This window comes from Camelina sativa, chromosome 2 (genome assembly GCF_030686135.1).
Source record: "Camelina sativa cultivar CO46 ecotype springtype chromosome 2, ASM3068613v1".
NCBI classification, from domain to species: Eukaryota; Viridiplantae; Streptophyta; class Magnoliopsida; order Brassicales; family Brassicaceae; genus Camelina; species Camelina sativa.
In genome coordinates this window covers 1,788,487-1,811,941 of record NC_141881.1, presented here as the reverse complement: position 1 = coordinate 1,811,941, position 23,455 = coordinate 1,788,487, and the positions used below count along the sequence as shown (strand labels likewise).

At 37.3% G+C, this 23,455-nt stretch overlaps 4 protein-coding genes, 2 non-coding genes and 1 pseudogene across 6 annotated transcripts; 2 read left to right on the top strand and 5 right to left on the bottom strand.

The window, feature by feature from the left end:
- Window positions 1-1,535: 1,535 nt before the first annotated feature.
- Window positions 1,536-3,900, bottom strand: LOC147948093 (uncharacterized; the record flags this gene model as incomplete). The annotated part of the gene is made up of 4 exons (XM_087493108.1): window positions 1,536-1,948; window positions 2,006-2,114; window positions 2,196-3,386; window positions 3,862-3,900. Coding segments are annotated over 4 exons (1,752 nt in total), but the record flags the coding sequence as incomplete, so codon positions are not given.
- A 1,192-nt stretch (window positions 3,901-5,092) lies between these two features.
- LOC109129161 (uncharacterized) lies at window positions 5,093-7,422 on the bottom strand (the record flags this gene model as incomplete). The annotated part of the gene is made up of 5 exons (XM_087493107.1): window positions 5,093-5,584; window positions 5,671-5,898; window positions 5,991-6,278; window positions 6,410-6,542; window positions 6,848-7,422. Coding segments are annotated over 5 exons (1,608 nt in total), but the record flags the coding sequence as incomplete, so codon positions are not given.
- Window positions 7,423-8,164: 742 nt separating this feature from the next.
- LOC147948092 (uncharacterized) lies at window positions 8,165-11,982 on the bottom strand (annotated as a pseudogene).
- A 963-nt stretch (window positions 11,983-12,945) lies between these two features.
- LOC147948091 (U6 spliceosomal RNA) lies at window positions 12,946-13,049 on the bottom strand. Its single transcript, XR_015586471.1, has one exon. It is a non-coding gene; the product is annotated as a U6 spliceosomal RNA (small nuclear RNA).
- A 2,982-nt stretch (window positions 13,050-16,031) lies between these two features.
- On the top strand, window positions 16,032-16,135 carry LOC147948090 (U6 spliceosomal RNA). The gene has a single exon (XR_015586462.1). It is a non-coding gene; the product is annotated as a U6 spliceosomal RNA (small nuclear RNA).
- A 1,204-nt stretch (window positions 16,136-17,339) lies between these two features.
- LOC104714264 (transcription factor UNE12) lies at window positions 17,340-20,427 on the top strand. The gene is made up of 6 exons (XM_010431567.3): window positions 17,340-17,960; window positions 18,328-18,450; window positions 18,595-18,660; window positions 18,762-18,827; window positions 19,485-19,565; window positions 19,660-20,427. The coding sequence occupies exons 1-6, from the start codon at window positions 17,586-17,588 to the stop codon at window positions 19,891-19,893; spliced, it is 945 nt and encodes a 314-aa protein (XP_010429869.1). The 5' UTR covers window positions 17,340-17,585; the 3' UTR covers window positions 19,894-20,427.
- A 251-nt stretch (window positions 20,428-20,678) lies between these two features.
- Window positions 20,679-23,381, bottom strand: LOC104714255 (NADH dehydrogenase [ubiquinone] flavoprotein 2, mitochondrial). The gene is made up of 10 exons (XM_010431554.3): window positions 23,133-23,381; window positions 23,011-23,043; window positions 22,845-22,910; window positions 22,192-22,308; window positions 22,040-22,117; window positions 21,842-21,947; window positions 21,703-21,749; window positions 21,513-21,590; window positions 21,332-21,397; window positions 20,679-21,035 (listed from the first exon to the last, which is right to left on the bottom strand). The coding sequence occupies exons 1-10, from the start codon at window positions 23,199-23,201 to the stop codon at window positions 20,928-20,930; spliced, it is 768 nt and encodes a 255-aa protein (XP_010429856.1). The 5' UTR covers window positions 23,202-23,381; the 3' UTR covers window positions 20,679-20,927.
- Window positions 23,382-23,455: the final 74 nt, after the last annotated feature.

Here is a 23,455-nt window from a genome sequence, read left to right as displayed (position 1 = left end):
GTTACACTTCTGGGTTGAACTTTGAAGTTTGAAAAAAAAACAAAAGACTTTGGGATGTTGCTAAGTGTTTACTAATATCTGATTTGGCGAGAGAACTTATGGGTGTAATCTAAAAATTAAACACTCAGCGTTTAGATTTACAGTTTTATCAGAAAAAATCGAAACGTTTGCAAAAAATGTCTCCAAAATCATGTCAAGAATTAAATTAAACTCTACTAAGACTGCTCATTTGGGCCTCTACTAAGTACCACACGTCCACACGACCACACACACTGACCCTCTAACTACCAAGTGGAGGCTGCGTCTGCGATTGCGGATGCGTTTGGAAATGTAGGTGCAGAAAAACTTGAGAAGCAAGAAGATTGAGATCGAGATGGGGACATTGGTGTATTGGGAGAAGGATATTTCTGCTGAATAACTTGAGAATACTCGGTCTAAAACAATATTATTCCTGCCCGTCAAATCAGAAGATCCGACAGGGGGAAAATGGCTATTTAATTCCCCAAGTATTTGCAATTAACACTTTTATTCTCCAACTTACACATGAACACATTAATTCCCCAATTCGTATTTGACTTAACAGTTTTAGACCAGAAAATAGTCCACGTTAGTTAATTAACAGAGTCGTTAAGAAGTGGTTGAAACGTAATGAACCCAGAAAAAACCACAAAAAACTTTCTCCGAAGTTGAAACTTATGGGTTTGTAGGCTATTTACATAAATTGAGACCAAGATAGATTTCCTGACAATTCGACAACAACTCGAAGCCATGAAGAACACAAAGAACAAAAATCTTTTTCCAGAAACGTTATGAATGTAAGACTTATCTCATAATAAGATTTTGGTATATGAAAAAAAAAATGGAACAAACTGTGAACCGTACATGAAGTCTTACAAAAACACATAATCCAAGTCTAAAACAGAAACTGCATGGACTAGAGAGAGAACCCAAATCTTCCTTGTGATGATCCACCTTGTGAAGCTCTTACTTGAGAAGATCCCCCTTGTGATGATCCAGCTTGAGAATATTCTTCTTGAGAAGCTCCAACATGAGATGAACCTCCCTAGAATCAAACATATCATTAGACCACCAAACAATTAAAAAAAATCATCAATAATTTACAAACTACTTAAATATATAAACAACCTGCTCTTTTCTTGGACGACCTCTTGGCCGTTTTGATGGAGGAGGTGCAGCTGGATTAGGACACCTAGTCTTATTATGTCCTTCTTTTCTACAGTTTGAACATGTTCCAATACGACCATGGCAAGTTAACCTGTACTTATTAGATGAAGACTCATGAGGAGACTTTCTCCTAGCCCGATCATGTGGTCGTCCTCTATTAAATCTAGCTGGTGGTGGTAGAACAGGCAACCGACCTAACCGTCGCCACAGATTTATGCCTTGGACTGGTTTTATTCCTTTCTCATACAATAAACGCCATCTTGAAGTCAAGTAGTAATCCGAGACATAATCATTAAGATTTAACTTTGTGGTTGTGATGACACATATTGCATGCATACAAAGTATTCCATTCAATTGCCAATAGCCACAACCACAAGTTTTTTTTCCATATCAACACAACAAACATCAACTCCATACTCAATCTCATGCAAGTTTCCTGTGGTCATGTACCTTTTGCAATCCTTAGATTTTTGCCTATTTAGTTCAATCTCTTTATCTGCTCTTGGTGTGAACCTCTTCTTCCACCTTTTAGTTATAATTGTCCTCTTTACATTCCTCTCCATACATTTCCTCCTTACTTCTGTTAAAAAATCAAGTAATGGCTTCCTTCTTGATTCCCTCACATTCCTATTGAAAGACTCTGACAGGTTGTTGAGATTATCATTGCAACAAGATCCAAGTTTGAAGAAAGCCCGAGACCATGTTGTTGGTGCAGTGCGTTGTAGTGAGTCATAAGCACCTTGGTTGTACCTCTTTAGTATTTCTAAATTAGTAGCAAAAGATGCCGCTGTATAACTCCTTGGTATTTTCTAAAACATACGCTCAAGCTCAATATCTTTGTTTGTTTTCTTCCGGTTTTCCAAAATGTGTCTAGCACAAAATCTATGTTCAGCTTTGGGAATCTCATCATGAACTGCATTTAGCAAACCCTGTCACCACATGTAAACCTTATAAAAAAATATTACAAGTTATCATCAATCTTATAAGTAACAACTTAACAGAAATTTTACATGATGTTTATCTGAAATGATGGTAATGTCAGCTCCATCTTCAAGTGTCAAATACTTTTTTAGATGTTTCACAAACCACACCCAATTATCTATATCCTCCACCTCTACCACAGCCCAAGCAATTGGAAATATTCTATTATCACCATCTCTACCAATTGCAGCTAACATTTGACCTTTGATATTCCATTTCATAAATGCAGCATCTAATCCAATAATAGGTCTACATGACTGCTTCCAAGATGTTTTTAATGCTTCAAAACATACATAGAGACGGTAAAATCTTTGCAAGCTACCAGGAACTGGCCCATGAACCGTCACAATCTCCATAGTTGAACCATCATTAGAGGTACGTATCTCTTCTTGATAATCCCATATTCTAGCAAAATGGGATTCATGGCTGGCCCTTCTTTTAAGTTTCAACAGCTTCTTAGCTCTCCTACACTGATGCACACTATCTATCATATTATACTCTCTTTTGATTTCATCTACCATCTCCTGAGATTTAATCTTAGGGTTCACTCGCAGCCTTTCCTCATACAGTTGTGAAATGGTTCCACTTTTTAACAACTTTGTGTAACCAGATCTTACACAAACATGCTCATTCTGATAGAGAATTATCATAAGATTTTTTTTCCTCTTCTCAAAAGAACAATACACTTTCCATGGACACTTATCTTTGATGTGTTGTGTGCACTTTGCCCCAAGCCTGTTAGATGATGACTTATACATTCTGATATCGTATTGAGTTTTTAGAGAATACCTGAGGAGTGCATACTTGAATTCATATGCATTGTTGAATGTCTTATACAATGCTAAATAATCATCAGGTCGATCTTCATGAGTGAATGGTCTCTCAGCTTCCTCTTCGTCATCATCAGATAATGGATCCAGAATCTTCTCGTCGTCCCAAATGTCATCCCCACTATCATCAGAATCATTACCATTTGTTGCATCTTCACATGCATCAGACCTAAAATGGTCTTCTAAGTTGTTGCAGATTACAACATCGACGAGCTCATCATCTTTTTCCTCTTCATTTCCAGCAAAACATAGATCCACCTCTGTATATCCTCGGCTGTCTTCGACGATAACTGGACAATCATCTTTGTCAACACTTGAATAATGAGATTCTACTATATCGTCTTCAACTTCGGCCTCTACTCTCTCTTCTACAACGTCGGCTTCAACTCTCTTCCCTGCAACTTCGGCTACGATTTGGGCTTGTGGTTCTCTTCGAATTTGAAGTTTACGCCTTTTTGTAGTCATGATTTTCTCTTTAAGATATATGAAATCGATCTCAATCTCTCTTATCTCAGTTCTTTAATCGCTTAAGAACCCTAGGTTTATGAGTTCATTAGGTTTTTGTCGACTTCTTAACGTCTCCGTTAATTAATTAACGTTGATTGTTTTCTTGTCTAATATTGTTAAATCAAATATAAATTAAGGGATTAATGTGTTCACGTATAAGTTGGGGAATAAAAGTGTCAATTACAAATACTTGGGGAATAAAATGGTCATTTTCCCATCCGACAGGTGAATATAACCTGATATTTTATTGGATAATGATGATGATATTGGACGGCAACGTTTACTACAATTTTGTTTCTTGTGCGACAAGTTTTCATTCAGTGACTTGTATTCATTCTACTCTTCTGCATTTGAATACAGTAGTTCTCGACTCTTGACTAAATAATTTTTTTTTTCTTTTAGTAAAAGATTAACTAAACAGTATATCCAACGTTTCATAATCTTTAAGAAACTACACAAAATTGGGAATTCTAAAAAGCGAATCTTTAAGACTAGAGTGAACTTTTAGTCATCAGTGAAAAACATTGAAAATTAACTAGGAGTTGGATAATGAAGGTTTAGAAGAGAACTCTTCATTGTTCCACCACACTTGAGAATAGATCTTTTGACTAAACAGTCATCACCAACAATTCAATTACAGTTACTAAAAATTAACCCAAGAGAGTTTAATTTAGTGAAAAAGAAAAAAAAAAGAACTTGAAAACCATAGAAAAAATCGTTTCACAAAGGCTGCTACTAATCTTGACCTTGTTCATAGGATGGTCTAGTGTTAAATCCTTGAGACTGCCTTGGCTGTTGCGTTGAGGCACACGTTGAACACTAAAAGAAAGTCAAGCTTCTCGTTTACTTAAATTAACAGAGTTAACCACAGTCGAAGACAAGTAGACTCAGGTCATCTTTTTCAACTAGAACATCATCTTCATCTTCGATGATTCAAATACCTTACGGAATAGGATTTTACATAAGTAATCATTTGATTCTTCTTAGATTAAATCTGTAACATATATCTAAGGACAATTGATCCACACTACACACTACAAGAAAACACGCATTTTGCAACTACACTATTAGTCACTTAATAGTCGCCAAATCAAGATTTACGACTAATTAGCGACTATTTCATACAGTCGTTAATCGATAGTCGCTATTTGTTGTAGTCGTAAATTTAGTCGCAATTTTGCGACTAATAGGCGACTATATACATGTTGTCACATAGTAGTCATCATTTAGTCGTAAACTTTTGTGACTCCATTGCGACTAAGTTACGACTATATTCATAGTAGTCATCATGTAGTCGTTATTTTTAGTGACTAGGTTGCGACTATTCTGTGATTAATAAAACTGAACAAATGGGTTGTTTATTTGGTCGGTAGATAGTCGTATAAGTTTTGGTGACTATATAGTGACTAATATATGTAATAGTCACTATATAGTCACTTTAGTTTTTAACTATATTGTTAAAATTTGATGACTATTTGGCGACTAACGTTTTCTGAAACTGGATATAGAATATTTTAATTTCTCTTTTTTCTTTTTAACCCTGTCAACCAAACCAACAAATGATTCTAAATTGGAAACCTAAAGAAACACATAATAATTATCATAGTTTTCAAAACACAAAGTACATACAACACATAGTGTCACCATTGAGTTCATCAAAAAATAGTTACTTAGTAGTAGGTAACACATAGAGTAACCTATGGAGTTGAAGTTGGATCTTCTTCTTGAAGAGGCTCTGTCGTGGTAGTCTCTTTAGCTGAATGGGCTGTCAAGAACTCCTTGAACCGTGGATCACATTGCCGCAGATACTTCCCCACCAAGTCCAACTCGTCAATCTTCTCCTTCTGCCCAGCAATAATTTCGGATTGTTGAGCAATTTGTGCATCACGCTTCAACATTTCTGCATCACGCCTCAACATATTAGCAGCCTGCTCCTCTATCTTCCGTTGAGCTTCCTTCAATTGTTCTTGCATAGCCACAAAGGCTAAAGTGTCTCCTGCTTGCTTCCCCTTGCCATTGACAATGCAGTCATGGAGGCTTCCAACTCCAAAAGGTTTTCCTCTTGAATCCTTCTCAGTGGACTGCAAAGTAAGAGAAAATAAGATATTAGAGGATGTCAAATTAAACTCCAAGATAATATTTTTGTATTGTGAAAATAAAACGTAACCTGAAGAAAGATTTCTGTATATTCTTCAGTTGTTAGCTCTCGGGGCCGTGACTCCCCATCTGAGATGGCAGAAGGATCTTCCTGGAGCTGAGACAACCTCTCTTGCACATTCTTCTCATATGTTTCTGCTATCTTCTCTGCCTTCCGATCAACATATGTCCCATCAGGCTTTGTATGTGCCTTGATGAAAACCTCACCAATACGTACTTCTCTTCCCAATTCCTCTTCCTGTAATGTTAAGAAACAGACAAGTAAATTTTTAAGGTAACAGCTAGGTCAAAAATGAAAGTGACGAATGTGTAACAACAAAATTGGCTCACCATTTCGTTTTGAATCTGTCGATACGACTTTGGCCCTGAGAGGTGGACATGAGGACCGAGGCCATTACGGTCAGACATACGGCAATCAGAATATGTTTTGCTCCTTTGTTGTGCTTCTTCAGTGTCCCAGAATTCTGTCATTGTTGTCCATAGAGTAGTTCCAATCCATTTAGGTTGGCGTCTAGTAGTTCTCACGGTGCTAACCATGTCTTTGAGCCGATTTTGACAGATGGTCTCGAAGTGAGCTTGAACAGTCCCAGTTATCAAAGGATCCCAAGTGTGGGTTTTCTACAAAAAACAAAAAGAAAATAGCTAATGTGAGTGAAAAGAAGCACAAGTAAATAAAACAATATATGAAGACTAAAGCAGTATATGAAGCTTAAAGCTATATATGAAAGCTAGAGGACAGAACACTTAACCGCAAACTCAATGAAGTATCTTTCCTGTTTATCCCGAGGAACACATGTCCAGCTGTAGAAAGGACCTTCGAATTTGTTTAAAAGAATTTTAGTAATCTTCCGAGTGAGCGTAGATCCAGGGTCACGATCAAACCTCCAGACACATGAAACAATAAAACCAAAGTCAACCATCAGAGATGATATCAACTAAACTAAGAAGACTTAATGCTAAGTCTAAGAAACGATACACCATAGCTTCTAAGAGTTTGTAATCGCATCAGAGACCAAACAATGAGACCTAAGCAAGACCTAAACAAAACCAAAACCATTATTCAAAGAGTTTGTAATAGCATCAGAGACCAAACACTTCATAACCAAGACCAATCGAGACCAAACAATGAGACCTAAGCAAGACCTAAACAAAACCAAAACCATTATTCAAAGAGTTTGTAACCGTACCATTCTGTCTTTGGTAGGGGAATGGGAGAGAGGACGGTGGTGAACTCATGTCTGTTTGGCACAAGAAGCAGTGCATTCAGAGCCCGCAATGTGTCCTCCTGGAGTTCCGGCAACACCGGAGGATAATCAGCTTCGAAATTGTTGCCTTGAGACGATGGATGCAAACGATGACTGCGAGTCTGAGAGACTTCAGCTGGAGAAGGCGGAGGGTCAACTAGAGTAGGCGGAGGGTCAACTAGAGCAGGCGGAGGATGCGACGGATTGTAGTGGACTTCTTGAGAAGGAGTCGGGTTCACTGTAGTCTGCGGTGGGTGAGTGTAGGAGTTGTGAAAAAGCTGTTGAGACAGAGGATGCGACGGATTGTAGTGGACTTCTTGAGAAGGGGTCGGGTTCACTGTAGGCTGCGGTGGGTGAGTGTAGGAGTTCTGAAAAAGCTGTTGAGGCGGAGGATAGTTCCGGATCTGGGCCGCCGATGACTGTCGTTGTACTTCAGGCGTCTGCAGCGGAGGAGGAGATTGGACCGCCGGCGTGAAGTTGTACTGATTGGGTAGACTGTGCGGCCGTTTATTTGCTGTTTACGCTCCGACTCTCTGAGAAACGTTAGGAGCAGCAGGTTTCCTCTTCCTTCCTCCTCGATTAGGCATCGTTTGAGATGATGGGAACGATTAGGGTTACGGATTTGGGGGAATCGAGAGAAAGAAGAGAAGGATTAGGGTTTAGATTTGGGGGATCGAGAGGAAGAAGAGAAGGATTAGGGTTTAGATTTGGGGGAATTGAGAGGAAGAAGATGCGGATTAGGGTTAAGATTTGGGAGAATCGAATCGAGAGGAAGAAGAGAAGGCTGCGAGAGGAAGAAGATAATGGGGATTAGGGTTTTCGTATTGGGGGGAATCGAGAGAAGAAGAGGGATAATGGGTTTGGGTTTTGGTTTAGTTAGGATTAGTTTGGGATAATGGGTTTGGGTTTATGTTTAATTAGGCCCAAATTTTAATCTAAGCCCAGATTTTACAATTTTAATTACAATTTTAGTTTACCAAATTTATTTATAAAACACTGATTAATTTTAATTACAATTTTAATTAACCAAATTTTAATTACAATTTTAACTAACCAAATTTATTTAATTACAATTTTAATTAACCAAATTTTAAAATTTTAATTACAAGTTATTTATATAACCAAATTTATTACACAATAATATTACACAATAATATTACATAATAATATTACACAATAATATTACACAATAATACACAAATATTACACAGTAAAAAGACAAAAATTAAAAAACAAATACATAGTAATTTTGCCAAATAATTATTGTTTTTCGTCTTCTTGTTCTTCATCATCAGAAGACGATAAATTACACTGGAATTCATCTTCTGGATCCGCATCTCCAACATCGTAATCAAGGTTTATTGGATTAGCATCTGCTACCAAATTGTCGACTATGAGATCTTCAACTGTAGTCATCAATACAGCATCATCATTTTCTGTTTGCAACAGAGTCGGTTCATTGTTTTCATATTCTCCTGAAATGTTTCCCCTCGGATTTACTTTCAGAACACTTAGCCACTCTCGCTTTGGTTTCTTTGTGTATGGATACAGAATATAGCAAACTTGATCCGCTTGAGATGCTGTTTGCACAAAATCGCAATTTAGTATGGATAGTTACATTAAATAAACTTATATATAAATTCTAGACAAGTCTTACGTACCTAAAATGAATGGCTCATATTTTGTTGTATTTTCTCGAAGAGTTCACGTCAACAACGCCACTATTGCTCTTCCGAGTCCCTCTACCAATGACAGGATCATACCACTTACACTTAAAAAGTGTGATTCTCAAATTGGTCATCCCTTCGTACTCAAGTTCTATGATATCAGTTAAGTTCCCATAGAAATCTGCACCATCAGATGCATCAGTGTAATTTTCACCTTTAACACATACACCATAGTTACATGTCTTCCGTCCAGCGCCGTGATTCTGCGTATGAAACACATAGCCTCTTGTAAAGTATATTGGCCAAGTTTTGACCTTGTGTAAAGGTCCATGCACTATCTCTTGAACCCAAGTAGGAAATGGATTTGTGGCGTTCCAGTATATAACCTGCGTATACATATAAATATTATATATCAATGATATAATTAAATAAATGCATAATCAGAGTCGGTTACATGGGTTCGAGTATACTTACATAATCTTTCACCCACACATGATATTCTTCAGCTCTTTTCGTGGACAGTTCTTTTTCGGTTAATTCAGGATATTTGGTAGAAAGAAAATCCTCGAACATACTAAGAAAATTAAATATATTTAATATATATGAGAAATATTTGTGGAGTCTATATATTTGCGAGTCTATATTATATACCTCTCAATTGGTTGAAAATAGTCACAATTCCGTAAAACATATGCATGTGCGCACTGATAGTCTCTCTCTGAAAGCCATACTTCATGCATTTCCCCACTTGGGCGATCGACATGAGTAAAAATATTAGGGACTCCAGGGACATGATATATTGGGACTTCACCTTCATAGAATCTTGTTAACCTGATCAAATAAGATAATTAAAAATAATTCAAATTAAGTATAAATTTTAATTTCATTTAATTATACCTTGATTTTGTTTGTATATGATCGGCAAAGTAGTGCTCAGAGAAGTAAGCAATCTCGTCATTGATATAGGACTCAACGATTGATCCAGCCGCATATCTTTTGTTCTTCGCTTTTCCTTTCAACTTTTTGAAAAATCTTTCAAAAGGATACATCCACCTATATTGGACAGGGCCTCCCAATTCTGCCTCATATGGGAGATGTATAGGCAGGTGCTCCATCACATCAAAAAATGATGGTGGAAATATCTTCTCTAAGTTGCATAAGATCAAAACAATGTTATGTTTAAGAATTTGAACGCGACTTTTTTGCAAAGTTCTTGAGCATAAGTCCCTGAAAAATGCTCCAATCCCTGAAAATTTCATGTCTTAGGTAATCTGTACTACCTGATAATGCAAGGTGAACGCTCCGGTCTAGGAGTTCTGCGAAGATAAATGGAAGAAGTCGCTCCATAAAAACATGGCAATCATGACTCTTCATTCCTGAAAACTTGCCATTGATCAGATCAACACAACTAGCCAAGTCTGACGAATAACCATCTGGAAATTTCACCGCATGCTTGACACATTCCAATAAACTTGTTTTGGCTTCCTTTGTCAATGTATATGCTGGGAATGGAGCTTTACCCTTCCTATCAATATGTAAGCGTGGTCGAGAACAAAATTGTTCTATGTCCAATCTTGACATGATGTTATCTTTAGATTTACCATGTACACTCATAAGAGTATACAAGATGTTGTCCACAAAATTCTTCTCGGTATGCATCACATCAATATTATGTCGGAGATTGAGGTCCTTCGAATAAGGTAGCGACCATAATATGCTTTCTTTGTGCCAATTATGTTCCTTTCCATAGCCTGGCATCTTCTTTTCATGACCGTTACCACCGACTTCCCTGGTTTTTGGTGGATTTACATCTTTTAAACGCTCATAATAAACTTGCTCACCAGTTAAAGACTGCGGTGGATAGTCGTTAGAAGCGTCTCTTCCCTTCAGGAAATCTTTTTTGTTCTTCCTCAATTGATGACCATGAGGCAGGAATCTTCGGTGACAATCAAACCAACATGTCTTCCTTCCTTTGGGTAGATAAAACGACTTTGTACTTTCCATGCAAATTGGACAAGATAATTTACCGTGGGTGGTCCATCCCGATAACATGCTATACGCCGGAAAGTCGCTTATCGTCCACATCAGCACTGCTTTTAGATTGAAGTTTTGATTCAAAGACACATCGTATGCATCGACTCCAGTAGACCACAACTCTTTTAACTCCTCAATAAGAGGTTGTAGGAAGATATCGAGGCTAGCTCGCGGATGATTTGGCCCAGAATTCAGAATTGTAAGAAACAAGTACTCCGTATTCATGCACATACCAGGGGGTAAATTATATGGAGTCAAGATCACAGGCCATAGTGAATGATTACGAGACATGCCAAATGGATTAAACCCATCGGTACATAATCCAAGGTAGACGTTACGGGGTTCTTCCGCAAACCGAGGGTTAAGCTCTTGGAAATATCTCCACTCCGCCGCATCAGAAGGATGATTCATTTCTCCCTCTTTTGATTGGTGCTCTGCATGCCATCTCATTGCCGCTGCAGTCTTTTGGCTCTGATACATTCTCTTCAACCTATCAGCAATAGATAGATACCACATACGACTATATGGTACTCTTGTTCTCCGTCGGTCCTCCTTAGGCTTCCATCTTGGTGAACCACAAAATAGACATGTCTCTTCCTTTTCGTCTTCTTTCCAGAAAATCATACAATTGTTAATACAAACATCAATTGTATAATATGGAAGTCCCAAATTACGCATCAATTTCTCTGTCTCGTAATGTGAACCGGTAGACTGGTTGCCTTCTGGTAAATAATCCGTCAAAATTCCGCAAACCGAATCTACTAACTTTTCACTCATATTATACTCCGCCTTATTTTGCATGACTCGAGCAGCCAATGACAACTGCGAGTGACCTTCACGACAACCATCATATAAAGGAGTTTTTGCACTATCTAACAAGTCGTAAAATTTCTGAAAATGGTTTTGTACCGGTTCTTCCACATTCTCATAACTCTCATTTTGATGATAATTATCATCTAAACCCACATTATAACGAAATGCATCATTCACCATATCCACATATGGATCTTCTACTACATTACCCATTTCTTCATGACTCCCATCATACGTCCTATCAGTGTAACTACTTCCTATATCCAAATAAATTTCTTCGCCGTGGTTATACCAAACATAATAATCTGGCATAAATCCATTACTAAACAGATGACTCATAACTCTTCTACCCGAGAGACATCTATTGTTTTTGCAAACACTACATGGACAGAGAAACTTACCCCCATTATTCTGAACTGTTTCTTGGCTACTTGCAAACGTTAAGAATTGGTCCACCCCCACTTCGTATTCAGATGAAAAATTCCCCGTCGCTTCATCGAACCTCTTGTACATCCACTCCCGATAATTACCGCCATTACCACCATAATTGTAATATCCCGCCATTATAATTATATATATATATATATATATATTTTTTTTTGGGAGAAAATATAAAAAATTATATAAAGCAAACTTTTTTTTTTTTTTTTTTTTAGAATTTTTTTTTTAGAGGAGGAAAGTGAGTTAGGAGTGAAGAGAACAAATGAGTGCAACTTCTTTTTATAGACTTTCCTAGGTGACTAATAGGTGACTAATAGGCGACTACATAATAAAAGTTGGTACACCAACCCCCGCATGGAAAACACGTTTCTTTTAACTGTTTTTTGCGACTACTTGGCGACTACACGATGACTATGTCATGACTCGCCGTAAGAGTCGCCTAACAGTCGCTAAATTTTACGACTACTTTACGACTACCTTATGACTCGCCGAATGAGTCGCAACGTAGTCGCCAACGTTTACGACTATTTGACGTGGTCGTACTGTAGTCGCTAATTTGGCGACTAAGTTGCGACTATATAATTCCATCAACAATATAGTCGCCTCTTAGTCGTTAATATGCGACCACCGTAACGACTGCATGAATTAGTCGCTTAAGAGTGACTATTTAGCGACTAAATCCACGTAGTCGCAGAATAGTCGCTAAATCGTCACTATGTAGTCGTTAATTTTGGCGACTACATATGTGGTCGCTATGTGTAGTCGCTAATCACCTGTTTTCTTGTAGTGACATAAGAAGAAGTAAAATTGCCAAAACTGCTAAAAACGGTGAACATCAATGTCTCTGCACCCTTCCTCTTGTGTCTTTGATCCAAACCAGCTTGCTATGCATTTTCCACATTCCCTAAAACCCTACTCCATTGATTCAGTTCAGACAGAATATCAAAAATTGTCTTTAAGGGCTGACAGAACTTCAAAAACTCAAGAGTATGCCAACCTGAAAGGGGGACCAAATGTCCAAATAGAGATTTTGCTAGGATAAACTAGAAGAGAACAAGAGTTGTAAAGGGGAACACACACATTAAAAAAAATTTGGACCTTTTCTCGATTTATGCGTGTCATCCTTGCGCAGGGGCCATGCTAATCTTCTCTGTATCATTCCAATTTTATCAGATGTCCCCGAAGGTGACAATCGCTTACTCGACTCTAACATTATTTAAACGCAGCTTTTGTCCTCTGTTCTATGCGATGTGGTATATTTGTTATCGGTTAAAGCTTAAAAGGGCTCGTTTGATAAAAAGGGTCATTAAGATAAGTAAAAGGCCTATTTCTGATTATTATTCTTAGAGATAGAGGAAAACGACGCCGTTGGTTTTGTAATGTTAGCTTTAATTTTGTTAAAGCTAATAATGACTTGTGGTTTAAAGTTTGAACAAAAAAAAGAAAAGACTATGGGATGTTTGCTAAATGTTACTGGTATCTGATATAGCGAGAACCTATGGGGTAATATAACTTAAACACTCAACCTTTAGATTTACTGTTATATCAGAAAAACTTGAAACGTTTGCAAGAAGTGTCTCCAAAATCATGTCAAGAATAAACTCTACTAAGACTGCTCCTTTGGACCTCTCCTACGTACCATACTAAAACACTCAACGTTTAGATTGAGATTGAGATGGGGACATTGGTGCATTGGGAGAAGAATATTGTTGTGAATAGCTTGAGAAAACTCACTGTGCCCTACAAATGTAACTAAAGGCTTTTGAAAGAAACATTATTTCTGCGCGTCCAATCAAATGATTCGGCCGGTAAAAAAACCTGATATTTTCTTGGATAACGATGATGATATTGATTTGAAGACTGATGCATTGGCTACGTTTCTGCTTCTGATCTTGTCGGAGGCACTCACTCTGGTTTTGTACCAGTACTATTTGTTTCTTGTGCGACAAGTTTTCATTTATGGACTTGTACTCATTCTTCTCTTCTGCATTTGAATAGTTCTTTACTCTTGACTAATAAACTATTTATCCATCGTTCCATAGGCTTTAAGAAATTACACAAAATGGGAATACTAAAAACAGAATATTTAAGACTGGAGTGAACATTTGGTCCAATCACTTATAGAAAATGTTGATCCATGGTTTGGTCCTCTGAGTTGCTGGTGCGGTTCGTCGTTGGACCACTCATAACAGTTTGATTAAGCCTTGGATTCTGATGTGAAAGCTGAGTAACAAGACTACCTGATCCAGCATCTTCTTCAGGAGGCATCATCACTTGAGACGTTTCAGAGTCAAAAAGATTTGTACTTGAAATACTTCGTCAGTGAAAGAACTAATTAATGTACTTGAAAGAGTACTCGTTTGCTCCAATCTTTTGAAAGCATACTTTAAGCAAAAGATACGTTGCCTCCAATCTCATTTGATTTCGGAAAAGGATTTGGTCAGAAGTTCATAGAACCATCACAAGGTGAGTGTATAATTGCAATTCAAAGACCTTTTCAAATTTCAGACAAGAGTGTATCCCTGATTCACTGGTGAACTAAATGCTTCTTCACAATTCAGTCTGCCACAAATAGGTTACTGATTCGAATTCTGGTGCTCCATATCATCCATAAGAAGCTGGCAGTTGGTCCTGATATATGATGATAAAAAAAAAGGAGTTAGTTTTTTTTTGGATCTTGAAGACTCAAAAAGGTGAAACTATAAGAACCAAGTGAATGTTCAGATCGTCGTCAAGTAAGACACTGGCTAACTTTTTTATTGCGAGTTTCAACTTTCAAGTTTGTAATTTTGGTTGAATTTTCTCCACAGTTCTCTGCATCGTGTCCATTTAATTTCCTTGTTAGGTGTTAGAGAGAGACAAGTTTTCATCTCTTCTCTGAAATTTGAAAAGGTCTTTTTCTGATGGTTGTATGAACTTCTTCTGACCAAGTCCTTTTCCGAAATCAAATACGGTAACTTTTATTAACAGTAAGGGAACCTAACACCCTCTTTAAATACGTACGGCCCTTGCTTCTTCATTAGGATATCAAAATTCTCGTTCTGAGGACTGAGGAGAAAGATATAAAAGAATCCCTAGAATCCTCTGTACTACTTTGAAACTCTCTCTAGTCTCTACACAACACAAGTCGTCTTTGTCAAAAACACCTATTTCTTAATCGATCAGTGGTTCAGAGAATCTCTTACAGTATAGTTATGGTTAAGTTCTAATAGATTTGATCGGGGGTCGTCGGCGTGACGAAGACATATTTGAAACGAAGACTAAAAGTTCACTCTAGACTAGTAGACTTAAAGATCCGCTTTTTAGTATTCCCAATTTTGTATAGTTTCTTAAAGATTATGAAACGTTGGATAAATTGTTTACTCAAGAGTCAAGAACTATTCAAATGCAGAAGAGAAGAACGAGTACAAGTCAATAAATGAAAACTTGTCGCACAAGAAACAAATAGTACTGGTACAACAAACAGAGTGAGTGCCTCCGACAAGATCAGAAGCAGAAATGTTGCCGTGTCATCAGTCCTCAAAACCAATAGCATCATCGTTATCCGATATTCACCGATCGAATCATTTGATTGGACGCACAAAAATAATGCTCTTTCAAAAGCCTTTAGTTACATTTGTAGGGCACAGTGAGTTTTCTCAAGCTATTCACAGCAATATTCTTCTCCCAATGCACCAATGTCCACATCTTGATCTCAATCTAAACGTTGAGTGTTTTAGTATGGTACGTAGGAGAGGTCCAAAGGAGCAGTCTTAGTAGAGCTTATTCTTGACATGATTTTGGAGACAGTTCTTGCAAACGTTTTGAGTTTTTTTTTCTGATATAACAGTAAATATAGAGGTTGATGTTTAAGTTATAATTCCCCCATAGGTTCTCGCTAAATCAGATACCAGTAACATTTAGCAACATCCCATAGTCTTTTTTTTTTTTAATCAAACTTTAAACCACAAGTCATTAGCTTTAACAAATTTAAAGCTAACGTTACAAAACCAACGGCGTCGTTTCACTCAATCTCTAAGAATAATAATCAGAAAGAGGACTTTTAATTACCTTAAATAGGCCTTTTTATCAAACGAGCCCTTTTAAGCTTTAACCGATAACAAATATACCACATCGCATAGAACAGAGGACAAAAGCTGCGTTTAAATAATGTTAGAGTCGAGTAAGTGATTGTCACCTTCGGGGACATCTGATAAAATTGGAACGATACAGAGAAGATTAGCATGGCCCCTGCGCAAGGATGACACGCATAAATCGAGAAATGGTCCAAATTTTTTTTGTTTCCAAAATACCCAAATTGTGATGAACCCTAGAGAATTCAATAATGATCGCTGTTGCAAAGTTTTGTTGTTCTTTAGTCCAATGGATATACTTCCATTTCTGGTAAGTCTTTTTGGAACTCCTATGCTTTATAACTTGCATTGGTCGTTCTGCTTGTGTTAGTTAGTTATCCTGATGCTTAGAAGAGTGAGACTTTAAGCATTATCTTTGCTCTCAGTTCGGTTCTTCAACTGGATTATGTCATTACATTTGATTAAGTGTAGGACTTAAGTAACAAGCTCTTTTCCTTTTCGGCTGGTGCATTGGTTTTTGATCATTGGATCAACTTTAAAATTGATTTACTATTACTTTGCAATTGGGAATTTTGTAATTTCCGTTGAATTTGCAACAGACCCTTATTTACTTTTTGGGTTTTGAAGACTTACGTTTCTGAAATTATGGTAATCTTGTAAAACCCTTGAACTGGTCGTTGTTAATCTCACAGTGTCCTTTGTTTAAAGATGAAGACTTAGTGCATGCTTGTACCTGAAAGAGTAGAGGTTTCATATATGAGCTAGCTAGTGATTTTGCAATTTGATTTTGTATATACCTTTTTATGAACAAATCGTAACTCTTCTTTCTTAACTTGACTATGTTTCACAAAGGCAAGGAGAGTTTCGTGCCACATCCCGTGCATATATAACTCCTTTGTAGTAGTACAATCTAAGAAGTGAATAATACATACTACATGAACCGCCTGATACGTCAGAGCCAGCCCCGGCTCTAGACATGTGCCAGAGGTGCAAATGTACCGGGTCTAGTCATTTTTTTGTCATTTTTTGGGAAGAAATTAGGGTCCAAAATTAGGGTCAAAACCTACGAAGACTTGAGCCCAAACTTACGAAAACGCAATATTCAAACGCTAAAACTTAGTGTTCAGCTAAAGGCTACGTTTACAAAACAAGTCGTTATCATTTTAGAACTGTAAGCTGATAGTATAAAATTATTATGATCTTATAATTCAAATTATATAAACTTACAGTGTAAAGGAAAACGAAAGCGAAAAAATGAAGACAGAAGAGAAGGCCCAATTATGATAAAATTCAGCCCATTTATATAATAATAACTTTTTTTTTTGTTTCTGGAAGGAAAATAAGGAAATGGCAAAAATGAAATAATCTGAAAAAGTAAGGTCCTTTTACAAAAAAGATAAATTTTATAAACAGAGCATAAAGTTTTCACTTTTCTTCTGCTCCTTTCTCGTCTCTGTCTTGTTCGTCCTCATTCGTTTTAAAGCATCTTAAAATCTTCATCAACCCAAAAAAAACAAAAAAAACATTAAATCTGTGTAGGTAGCTTTCGCATGTAAATCTCTCCTTAGAAGGTTTCCAACTCGTTAATCGTAACTCACACTGACTCGTCCGAGTCAAAAGTCTCTGTTTTTTTTTTGTTTTTGAGCTCAAACCATGGCTGGTAACAACCCTCACGAGAACCTTTCTGACCAAACTCCTTCTGATGATTTCTTCGAGCAAATCCTCGGTCTTCCTAACTTCTCAGCCTCTTCCGGAGCCGGTTTATCTGGAGTTGACGGCGGATTAGGCGGAGGAGCACCGCCGATGATGTTGCAGTTGGGTTCTGGAGACGAAGGAAGTCATATGGGTGGGTTAGGAGGAAGTGGTGGACCAACTGGGTTTCACAATCAGATGTTTCCTCTAGGGTTAAGTCTTGATCAAGGGAAAGGACCTGGAAGTGGAGGGTTTCTTAGACCTGAAGGTGGACATGGAAGTGGGAAACGTTTCTCAGATGATGTTGTTGATAATCGTTGTTCTTCTATGAAACCTGTAAGTGGTTTCTTAAATTTCTTAACTTTTTTTTGTTTGCTTCCTGAGAAATCGATTTTGAAGTTTTTCAAGATAACATTTTTGGTAACTTTTTAGCAATGTTGGTAGAGTTGCTTTGGGTACTTGTTTTGAGCTGTTGAATCTAAGGGATTTTGGTTTGTTTAGTAGAATCCAATATGTTAACTTTTGTTACTCTATGAGCAGCTTCGTACTAGTTCATGTAGCTGTGTGGCTGCTCTTGTCATCTAACTTGATTTATTCCGTTGTTACTCTGTTGTAGAAACAATCTGTTAGTTAGAATGTTTTTGTGTTATAAGTGGATTTACTTTACAACTTATGAAGTGAATTCTTGTGCAAATGGTATAAGGTTTTCCATGGGCAGCCAATGCAACAGCCAGCTCCATCGGCGCCACATCAGCCTACCTCAATCCGCCCTAGGGTTCGAGCTAGGCGTGGTCAGGCTACTGATCCACATAGCATTGCTGAGAGGGTAAACTTCAGATACTCTTTTTGTATTTCCCTGTGTTATATATGTTGTTGTTGGTCGTTGAAAGATGTAGACATGGACCATGGTGTAGTGGTCTCTTTGGTTTTATGGAGGGATAAGCTGAATGTTTTTTTTGCTTTGCCACAGCTACGTAGGGAAAGAATAGCAGAACGGATCAGGGCACTGCAGGAACTTGTACCTACTGTGAACAAGGTTAGTATCTTTCACCTGTACGAGAACATTTCTCATTTCTGTTATATGGAGTTCTAGCAGGTTTTTAACACTCTTATGTTTTTTCCTGTCTTCATTTGCAGACCGATAGAGCTGCTATGATCGATGAGATTGTCGATTATGTCAAGTTTCTCAGACTCCAAGTTAAGGTATATATAACCAGTCTAAGATCTCGCTTCCACCGTTATTATCTTGAATGTTCATATTACCCCCTCAGCAATATCTTAAATCTGTTTGTTCATATTATAAGATTAGAGATCTAAAAATCATGTCTTTAAAATTCTCTTAGATGGATTTTTGGTCTTACTTTTGGTCCCTCCATTACCTACCCTTCAACTAAATTTCAATCTGATTAGATCAGTTTTTTTTTAATATGGGAAAGAATAAACAAGTCCTAAATGCTTTTGATTTCTTTGGCATTTAGTCTTTTTATCACTTTTTTGTTTTGTCATAGGCAGGCTAATGACAGTTTAGGATTTATAATACCATATTCAGACATTAATTACAATCATCATGATCACATTATAATAGATCAAATGCAGTCGGTTACTTAAAGCTCTCGCAAGCTAAAAAAGAAAGCTGCTTTACTTTAAAAGATAATGGAGACACCAAAGAAATAGAATGCAATGATGGGTTTCTGATAAGATAGTACATCTTTTGTTTTTAAAAAAAATTAAAAATGTGTTTCTTGTGAAATCTTCCATGCTCATCTGAAAAAGTAAAAGCTTTTATTTATATAATTTTTATGTGGGATAAAGCTTATCCCTTTGAATGATATCTATGTCTCTTTGGTCAACTTTTGGTAGGTTTTGAGCATGAGCCGACTTGGTGGAGCCGGTGCAGTTGCTCCACTTGTTACTGATATGCCTCTTTCATCATCAGTTGAGGTAAATAAACTTTTTAAAGAAGAAAAATGGAGAAAAGGTCAAAACTTTAGAAATGAGGTTTTCATTCAAGTTTTATTTCTTAAAATGTCTACAGGATGAAACGGGTGAAGGTGGAAGAGCTCCTCAACCCGCATGGGAGAAATGGTCTAACGATGGAACCGAACGTCAAGTGGCTAAATTGATGGAAGAAAATGTTGGAGCCGCGATGCAGCTTCTTCAATCAAAGGCTCTTTGTATGATGCCTATATCATTGGCAATGGCAATTTACCATTCTCAGCCTCCGGATACATCTTCGGTGGTGAAGCCTGAGACTAATCCTCCACAGTAGGATTTGTGCAACAAAATGAGGTTTGTACAGCAATCCAACAGTCCAACATGGAGTTTGCTTCTGCTCTAACGACTCTGGTTTCTTCTCTCCTCCCTCCCACACCCACTTGTTTCGTCTGGAAGGAAAGGTAAAAAAAGTGAAAAAGGCTTTGTAGATGGAATCAATGTAGGATTTGCAGTAGAGGGGAAAAATATTTGTCAAAAAGCTCACTTGATTAAAATATTGGAGATTGTTATCATTTTACCTTTATTTTTAGGTGGACTTTGATGAAAGCAACTTTTTGTTTTCAAGATTTTTAGTGGGAAGTTGAGGATGGAGCTTCAAGGGGTATTATTATTATTTAGTAGTACTAGTAGTAGTAGTGGGAAGTTGTGGGACCTTGTTTAGTTTTGTACAATTTGAGAAGAAAATAAAATAAGTATTTGTAATTTGTAATCCCTTGTATTCCTATTTGTTTTGTATGAATTTGGAGTTATGTAATAATGAGAAAACATTATTAATTTGTTCCCATGAATCAAGATTTTTGGAGAAAAAGACATGTCTTATGCTTTTTTTTTGGTTTGAGTTTTTGGAATTTCAATATCCACCTATCAAAGGATGAAGTATACACTCTTACATTTTGGAGAAGGACATGTGGTGATTCAAACTCGCATTGGAATGGAGAGATATATTTAGGCAAGTTATTTATAAGTTTGTTAGCTTTTGGAAAAATAAACCAAAAACCCAATGATGATTTTGTGATTAGTAAAATAAAACTACAAAATTGTGCAATTCTGCCAATTAAATTTTCTGAAAGAAGTTTGAAAATTCTTGGGTTTTAAAGTACCACATACAAGTCTTTATTACAATTTCACAAAATCTTGGAAGTGAGATAATAATAAGAGAGGATGGCTTTGGTAATTTGTTTGAAATGGATTTAAACTCCAAAACCAAGAAGACTACAATGCAAACTCAATTTGATGCTACAGGCGTCAAACATCGCTATAGCCTTTGCGTTATTAAACCACATACAAATGCGGCGAACAGAACTTAGCTTAGCATGCGTCAAGATCACGGAACTGCGGTGGCTTAGGCTCTCCAAGCAGTGTCGTATTTCCTCCTTCTGGTCCACACTTGATCCTCTGCGGGTTCTGAGTTCCATGCTGAAAAACAAAGGTTAACATCATGAGAAGTTGGATTAGGGTCTTGGCTTAGAGGGTATGTCCAATCTAGTTTAAACTGAACCTAAAACCAAAATCAATCCGAAAACCAAACCAAACAGGGAATAAAAACCGGAGAATCCAAAATTCAACAAAGTGAACCGAAACCAGATTGGGCACCCCTATACCGTTATACAACCAGATTGTTTTACCCAACGGATGCAATGCTATAGTACGCTGTAGTACGAGAAGAACATCAGGAAAGTATTCAAATGCAATCGGTTGGGTTAATGTCTTACCGGTGGCTTTTCTCCTTTTCTCAGCTTTTCAACGATATCTACAACTTTCTCTGGTGTCACATCCTCCTGTGTATTGTAGCATAAGACAAGTAAATACAATTTTACTATTTCCATCTTAAACCACATAAAAAATTATAATATTGCGGGAGAAAAGAAAAGTTAGTCGATGAGATTGACATACGAAATAGTTATATGTATATCCGTCTGATCCATTGGAATAGTCGGCCACAGTGATCATGGGTGCATTAACACAACATCCCTGTAACAAAACCAAACACATGAGATTTATATTGTTATCTTTTCATGCGAGGTGATGGCTCTGCAAGTGTTCACAATTTACGGAAAGGAGAGAGGTGATGTGAAATATATACCATGCATTCCATCTCTCCAACAGAGAACAAACCATCCTTTGTGACTTCTGCAAAAACATAATACGGAATATTGTTATGACTGAACACCATCGTATGCTTTTGTTTGCTTTTTAATGAAAGCTCACTAATAGAAATTTACCACCGCGTTTCACTCCCAAATGGTCAAGCAAAGCTGATTCGATGTCTCGTGAACCACGGATCATGCAAGGTGTTGTGCCACAAACTAGAAGGTGATACTTTCCAACCTGTACGAGCAGATGAAATATGAGTATGGGATATGTGTTTTTTGACGAGCACAGTAGAGACTTGAGTTTATGGGGTAGTAAGTACTTCTTACCTTTGCCCTGTTGAACATTGAGTAAAATGTTGCAACCTCATAAACACGGATAGGAGCAACTTCTATAACTTTAGCAACCTGCAAAAATGTTGTTGTATTGTTATGAACTTCCTCTTCACAATCCTTTCAATATTTAGAGAACGAAAACATACTGCATTCATCGCTGAAACAGGGAGCCAGCCTCCATGCTGCTGTTGTGCAAGATCTAGAAGCGGAATAACTGCAGACTGCTTGTAATTCGTTGGATAGTAAGAGAGTATCTCCTTAACCTACACAGTTTGAACAAAATATTATAATTCCAGAAAATCTGGATGCATGGGAAAATAGAATTCACTTTCTTTGCACGACTAGTGCAGCCAGACAAAAAGCTACAGTAAATTGGAACCAAATGCACAAGAACATATTAGTAGTTTAATTCCATAAAACCGGCTAACTAATTAGAAGCCAATGAATATGTTAGTTGAGAGTTGATATCATACAAACCATTCCTTAATTCCCAGCAAAACGTTTCAAAAACTCTTTCTGCTTTACGTAGAAAGACAATGTAAGTCACACACACCCACCCGTCGAGTAGGGACGAAACATATTTGAAGCTGATTCTAGTTAGAGATATATCATCAGTAGGGAACGAGAGCTAAAGATTCATAAATTTTCCCGTAACAGTATAAATTTGTTGTTTCCACCATAACCAAAAGGAGTTCGTACCCGTACAGACTTAGACTAAATAAAATCCCCAATTCGTTCAACGCAATGTAAATTTTTCGTCATTATCAAATCAAGAAGCGATTTAATTTCACTGACTGACCTTAGATTTGTTTGCCTCTGAAAACTCCCATGGAAGATCGGGTTTGTTATCAGGAGAATCCAGATGCTATAAGTCATCAAAACAACAAAAATCAAATGTCAATTTAATTTTCAAAATCAGAAAAATTAAAAGCAAAGATCAGCGAGAGAATATCCAAACAACTCACGTAGTTTAAGGCCGTCGATAAGCTACGAGACGCCTGTAAGATAGAAATGACCAAACGGAGTATGAGATCGGGAAAAGAGCCTGACAAAAAAAAAAACGAGAGAAATTTTGAAAAATACCTACCTGAGAGGTTGGTTGACGGAAAACTTGACGGATCTCGAGAAGACGCTTAGCGGCGAGCCTGGCTAGCATTTTCGACAACTTAGAGGACGAGAGACGCACACGAAGGTTTTTGTTTTTGTTGATCTGAGAGAGAAGAAAGAAGAAGAGAAAACGAAGGAGCCAGAACTCGTGTATCTCACACTCCTATCACCTGGCGCAGGATTGACCACAAGCGCTTTGGGCCTGCTAAAATAAGCCCAGGCCCAGTTTACTTATTATACTTGATACATACGAGTGGATTTAAAGGTCCATTTTGATTAAATAAATACATACGAGTGGATTTA

Excerpts from the sequence above, each read along its gene's own strand:
- LOC104714255 (XM_010431554.3), bottom strand. The coding sequence starts at position 23,201 with ATGCTAGCCAGGCTCGCCGCTAAGCGTCTTCTCGAGATCCGTCAAGTT. Across the intron at positions 23,044-23,132 it reads TCCGTCAACCAACCTCTCAG|GCGTCTCGTAGCTTATCGAC; the intron begins GTAGGTATTTTT and ends TCTATCTTACAG. Across the intron at positions 22,309-22,844 it reads CAGAGGCAAACAAATCTAAG|GTTAAGGAGATACTCTCTTA; the intron begins GTCAGTCAGTGA and ends CAAACTGTGTAG.
- LOC104714264 (XM_010431567.3), top strand. The coding sequence starts at position 17,586 with ATGGCTGGTAACAACCCTCACGAGAACCTTTCTGACCAAACTCCTTCT. Across the intron at positions 18,451-18,594 it reads CACATAGCATTGCTGAGAGG|CTACGTAGGGAAAGAATAGC; the intron begins GTAAACTTCAGA and ends GCTTTGCCACAG. Across the intron at positions 19,566-19,659 it reads CTCTTTCATCATCAGTTGAG|GATGAAACGGGTGAAGGTGG; the intron begins GTAAATAAACTT and ends AAATGTCTACAG.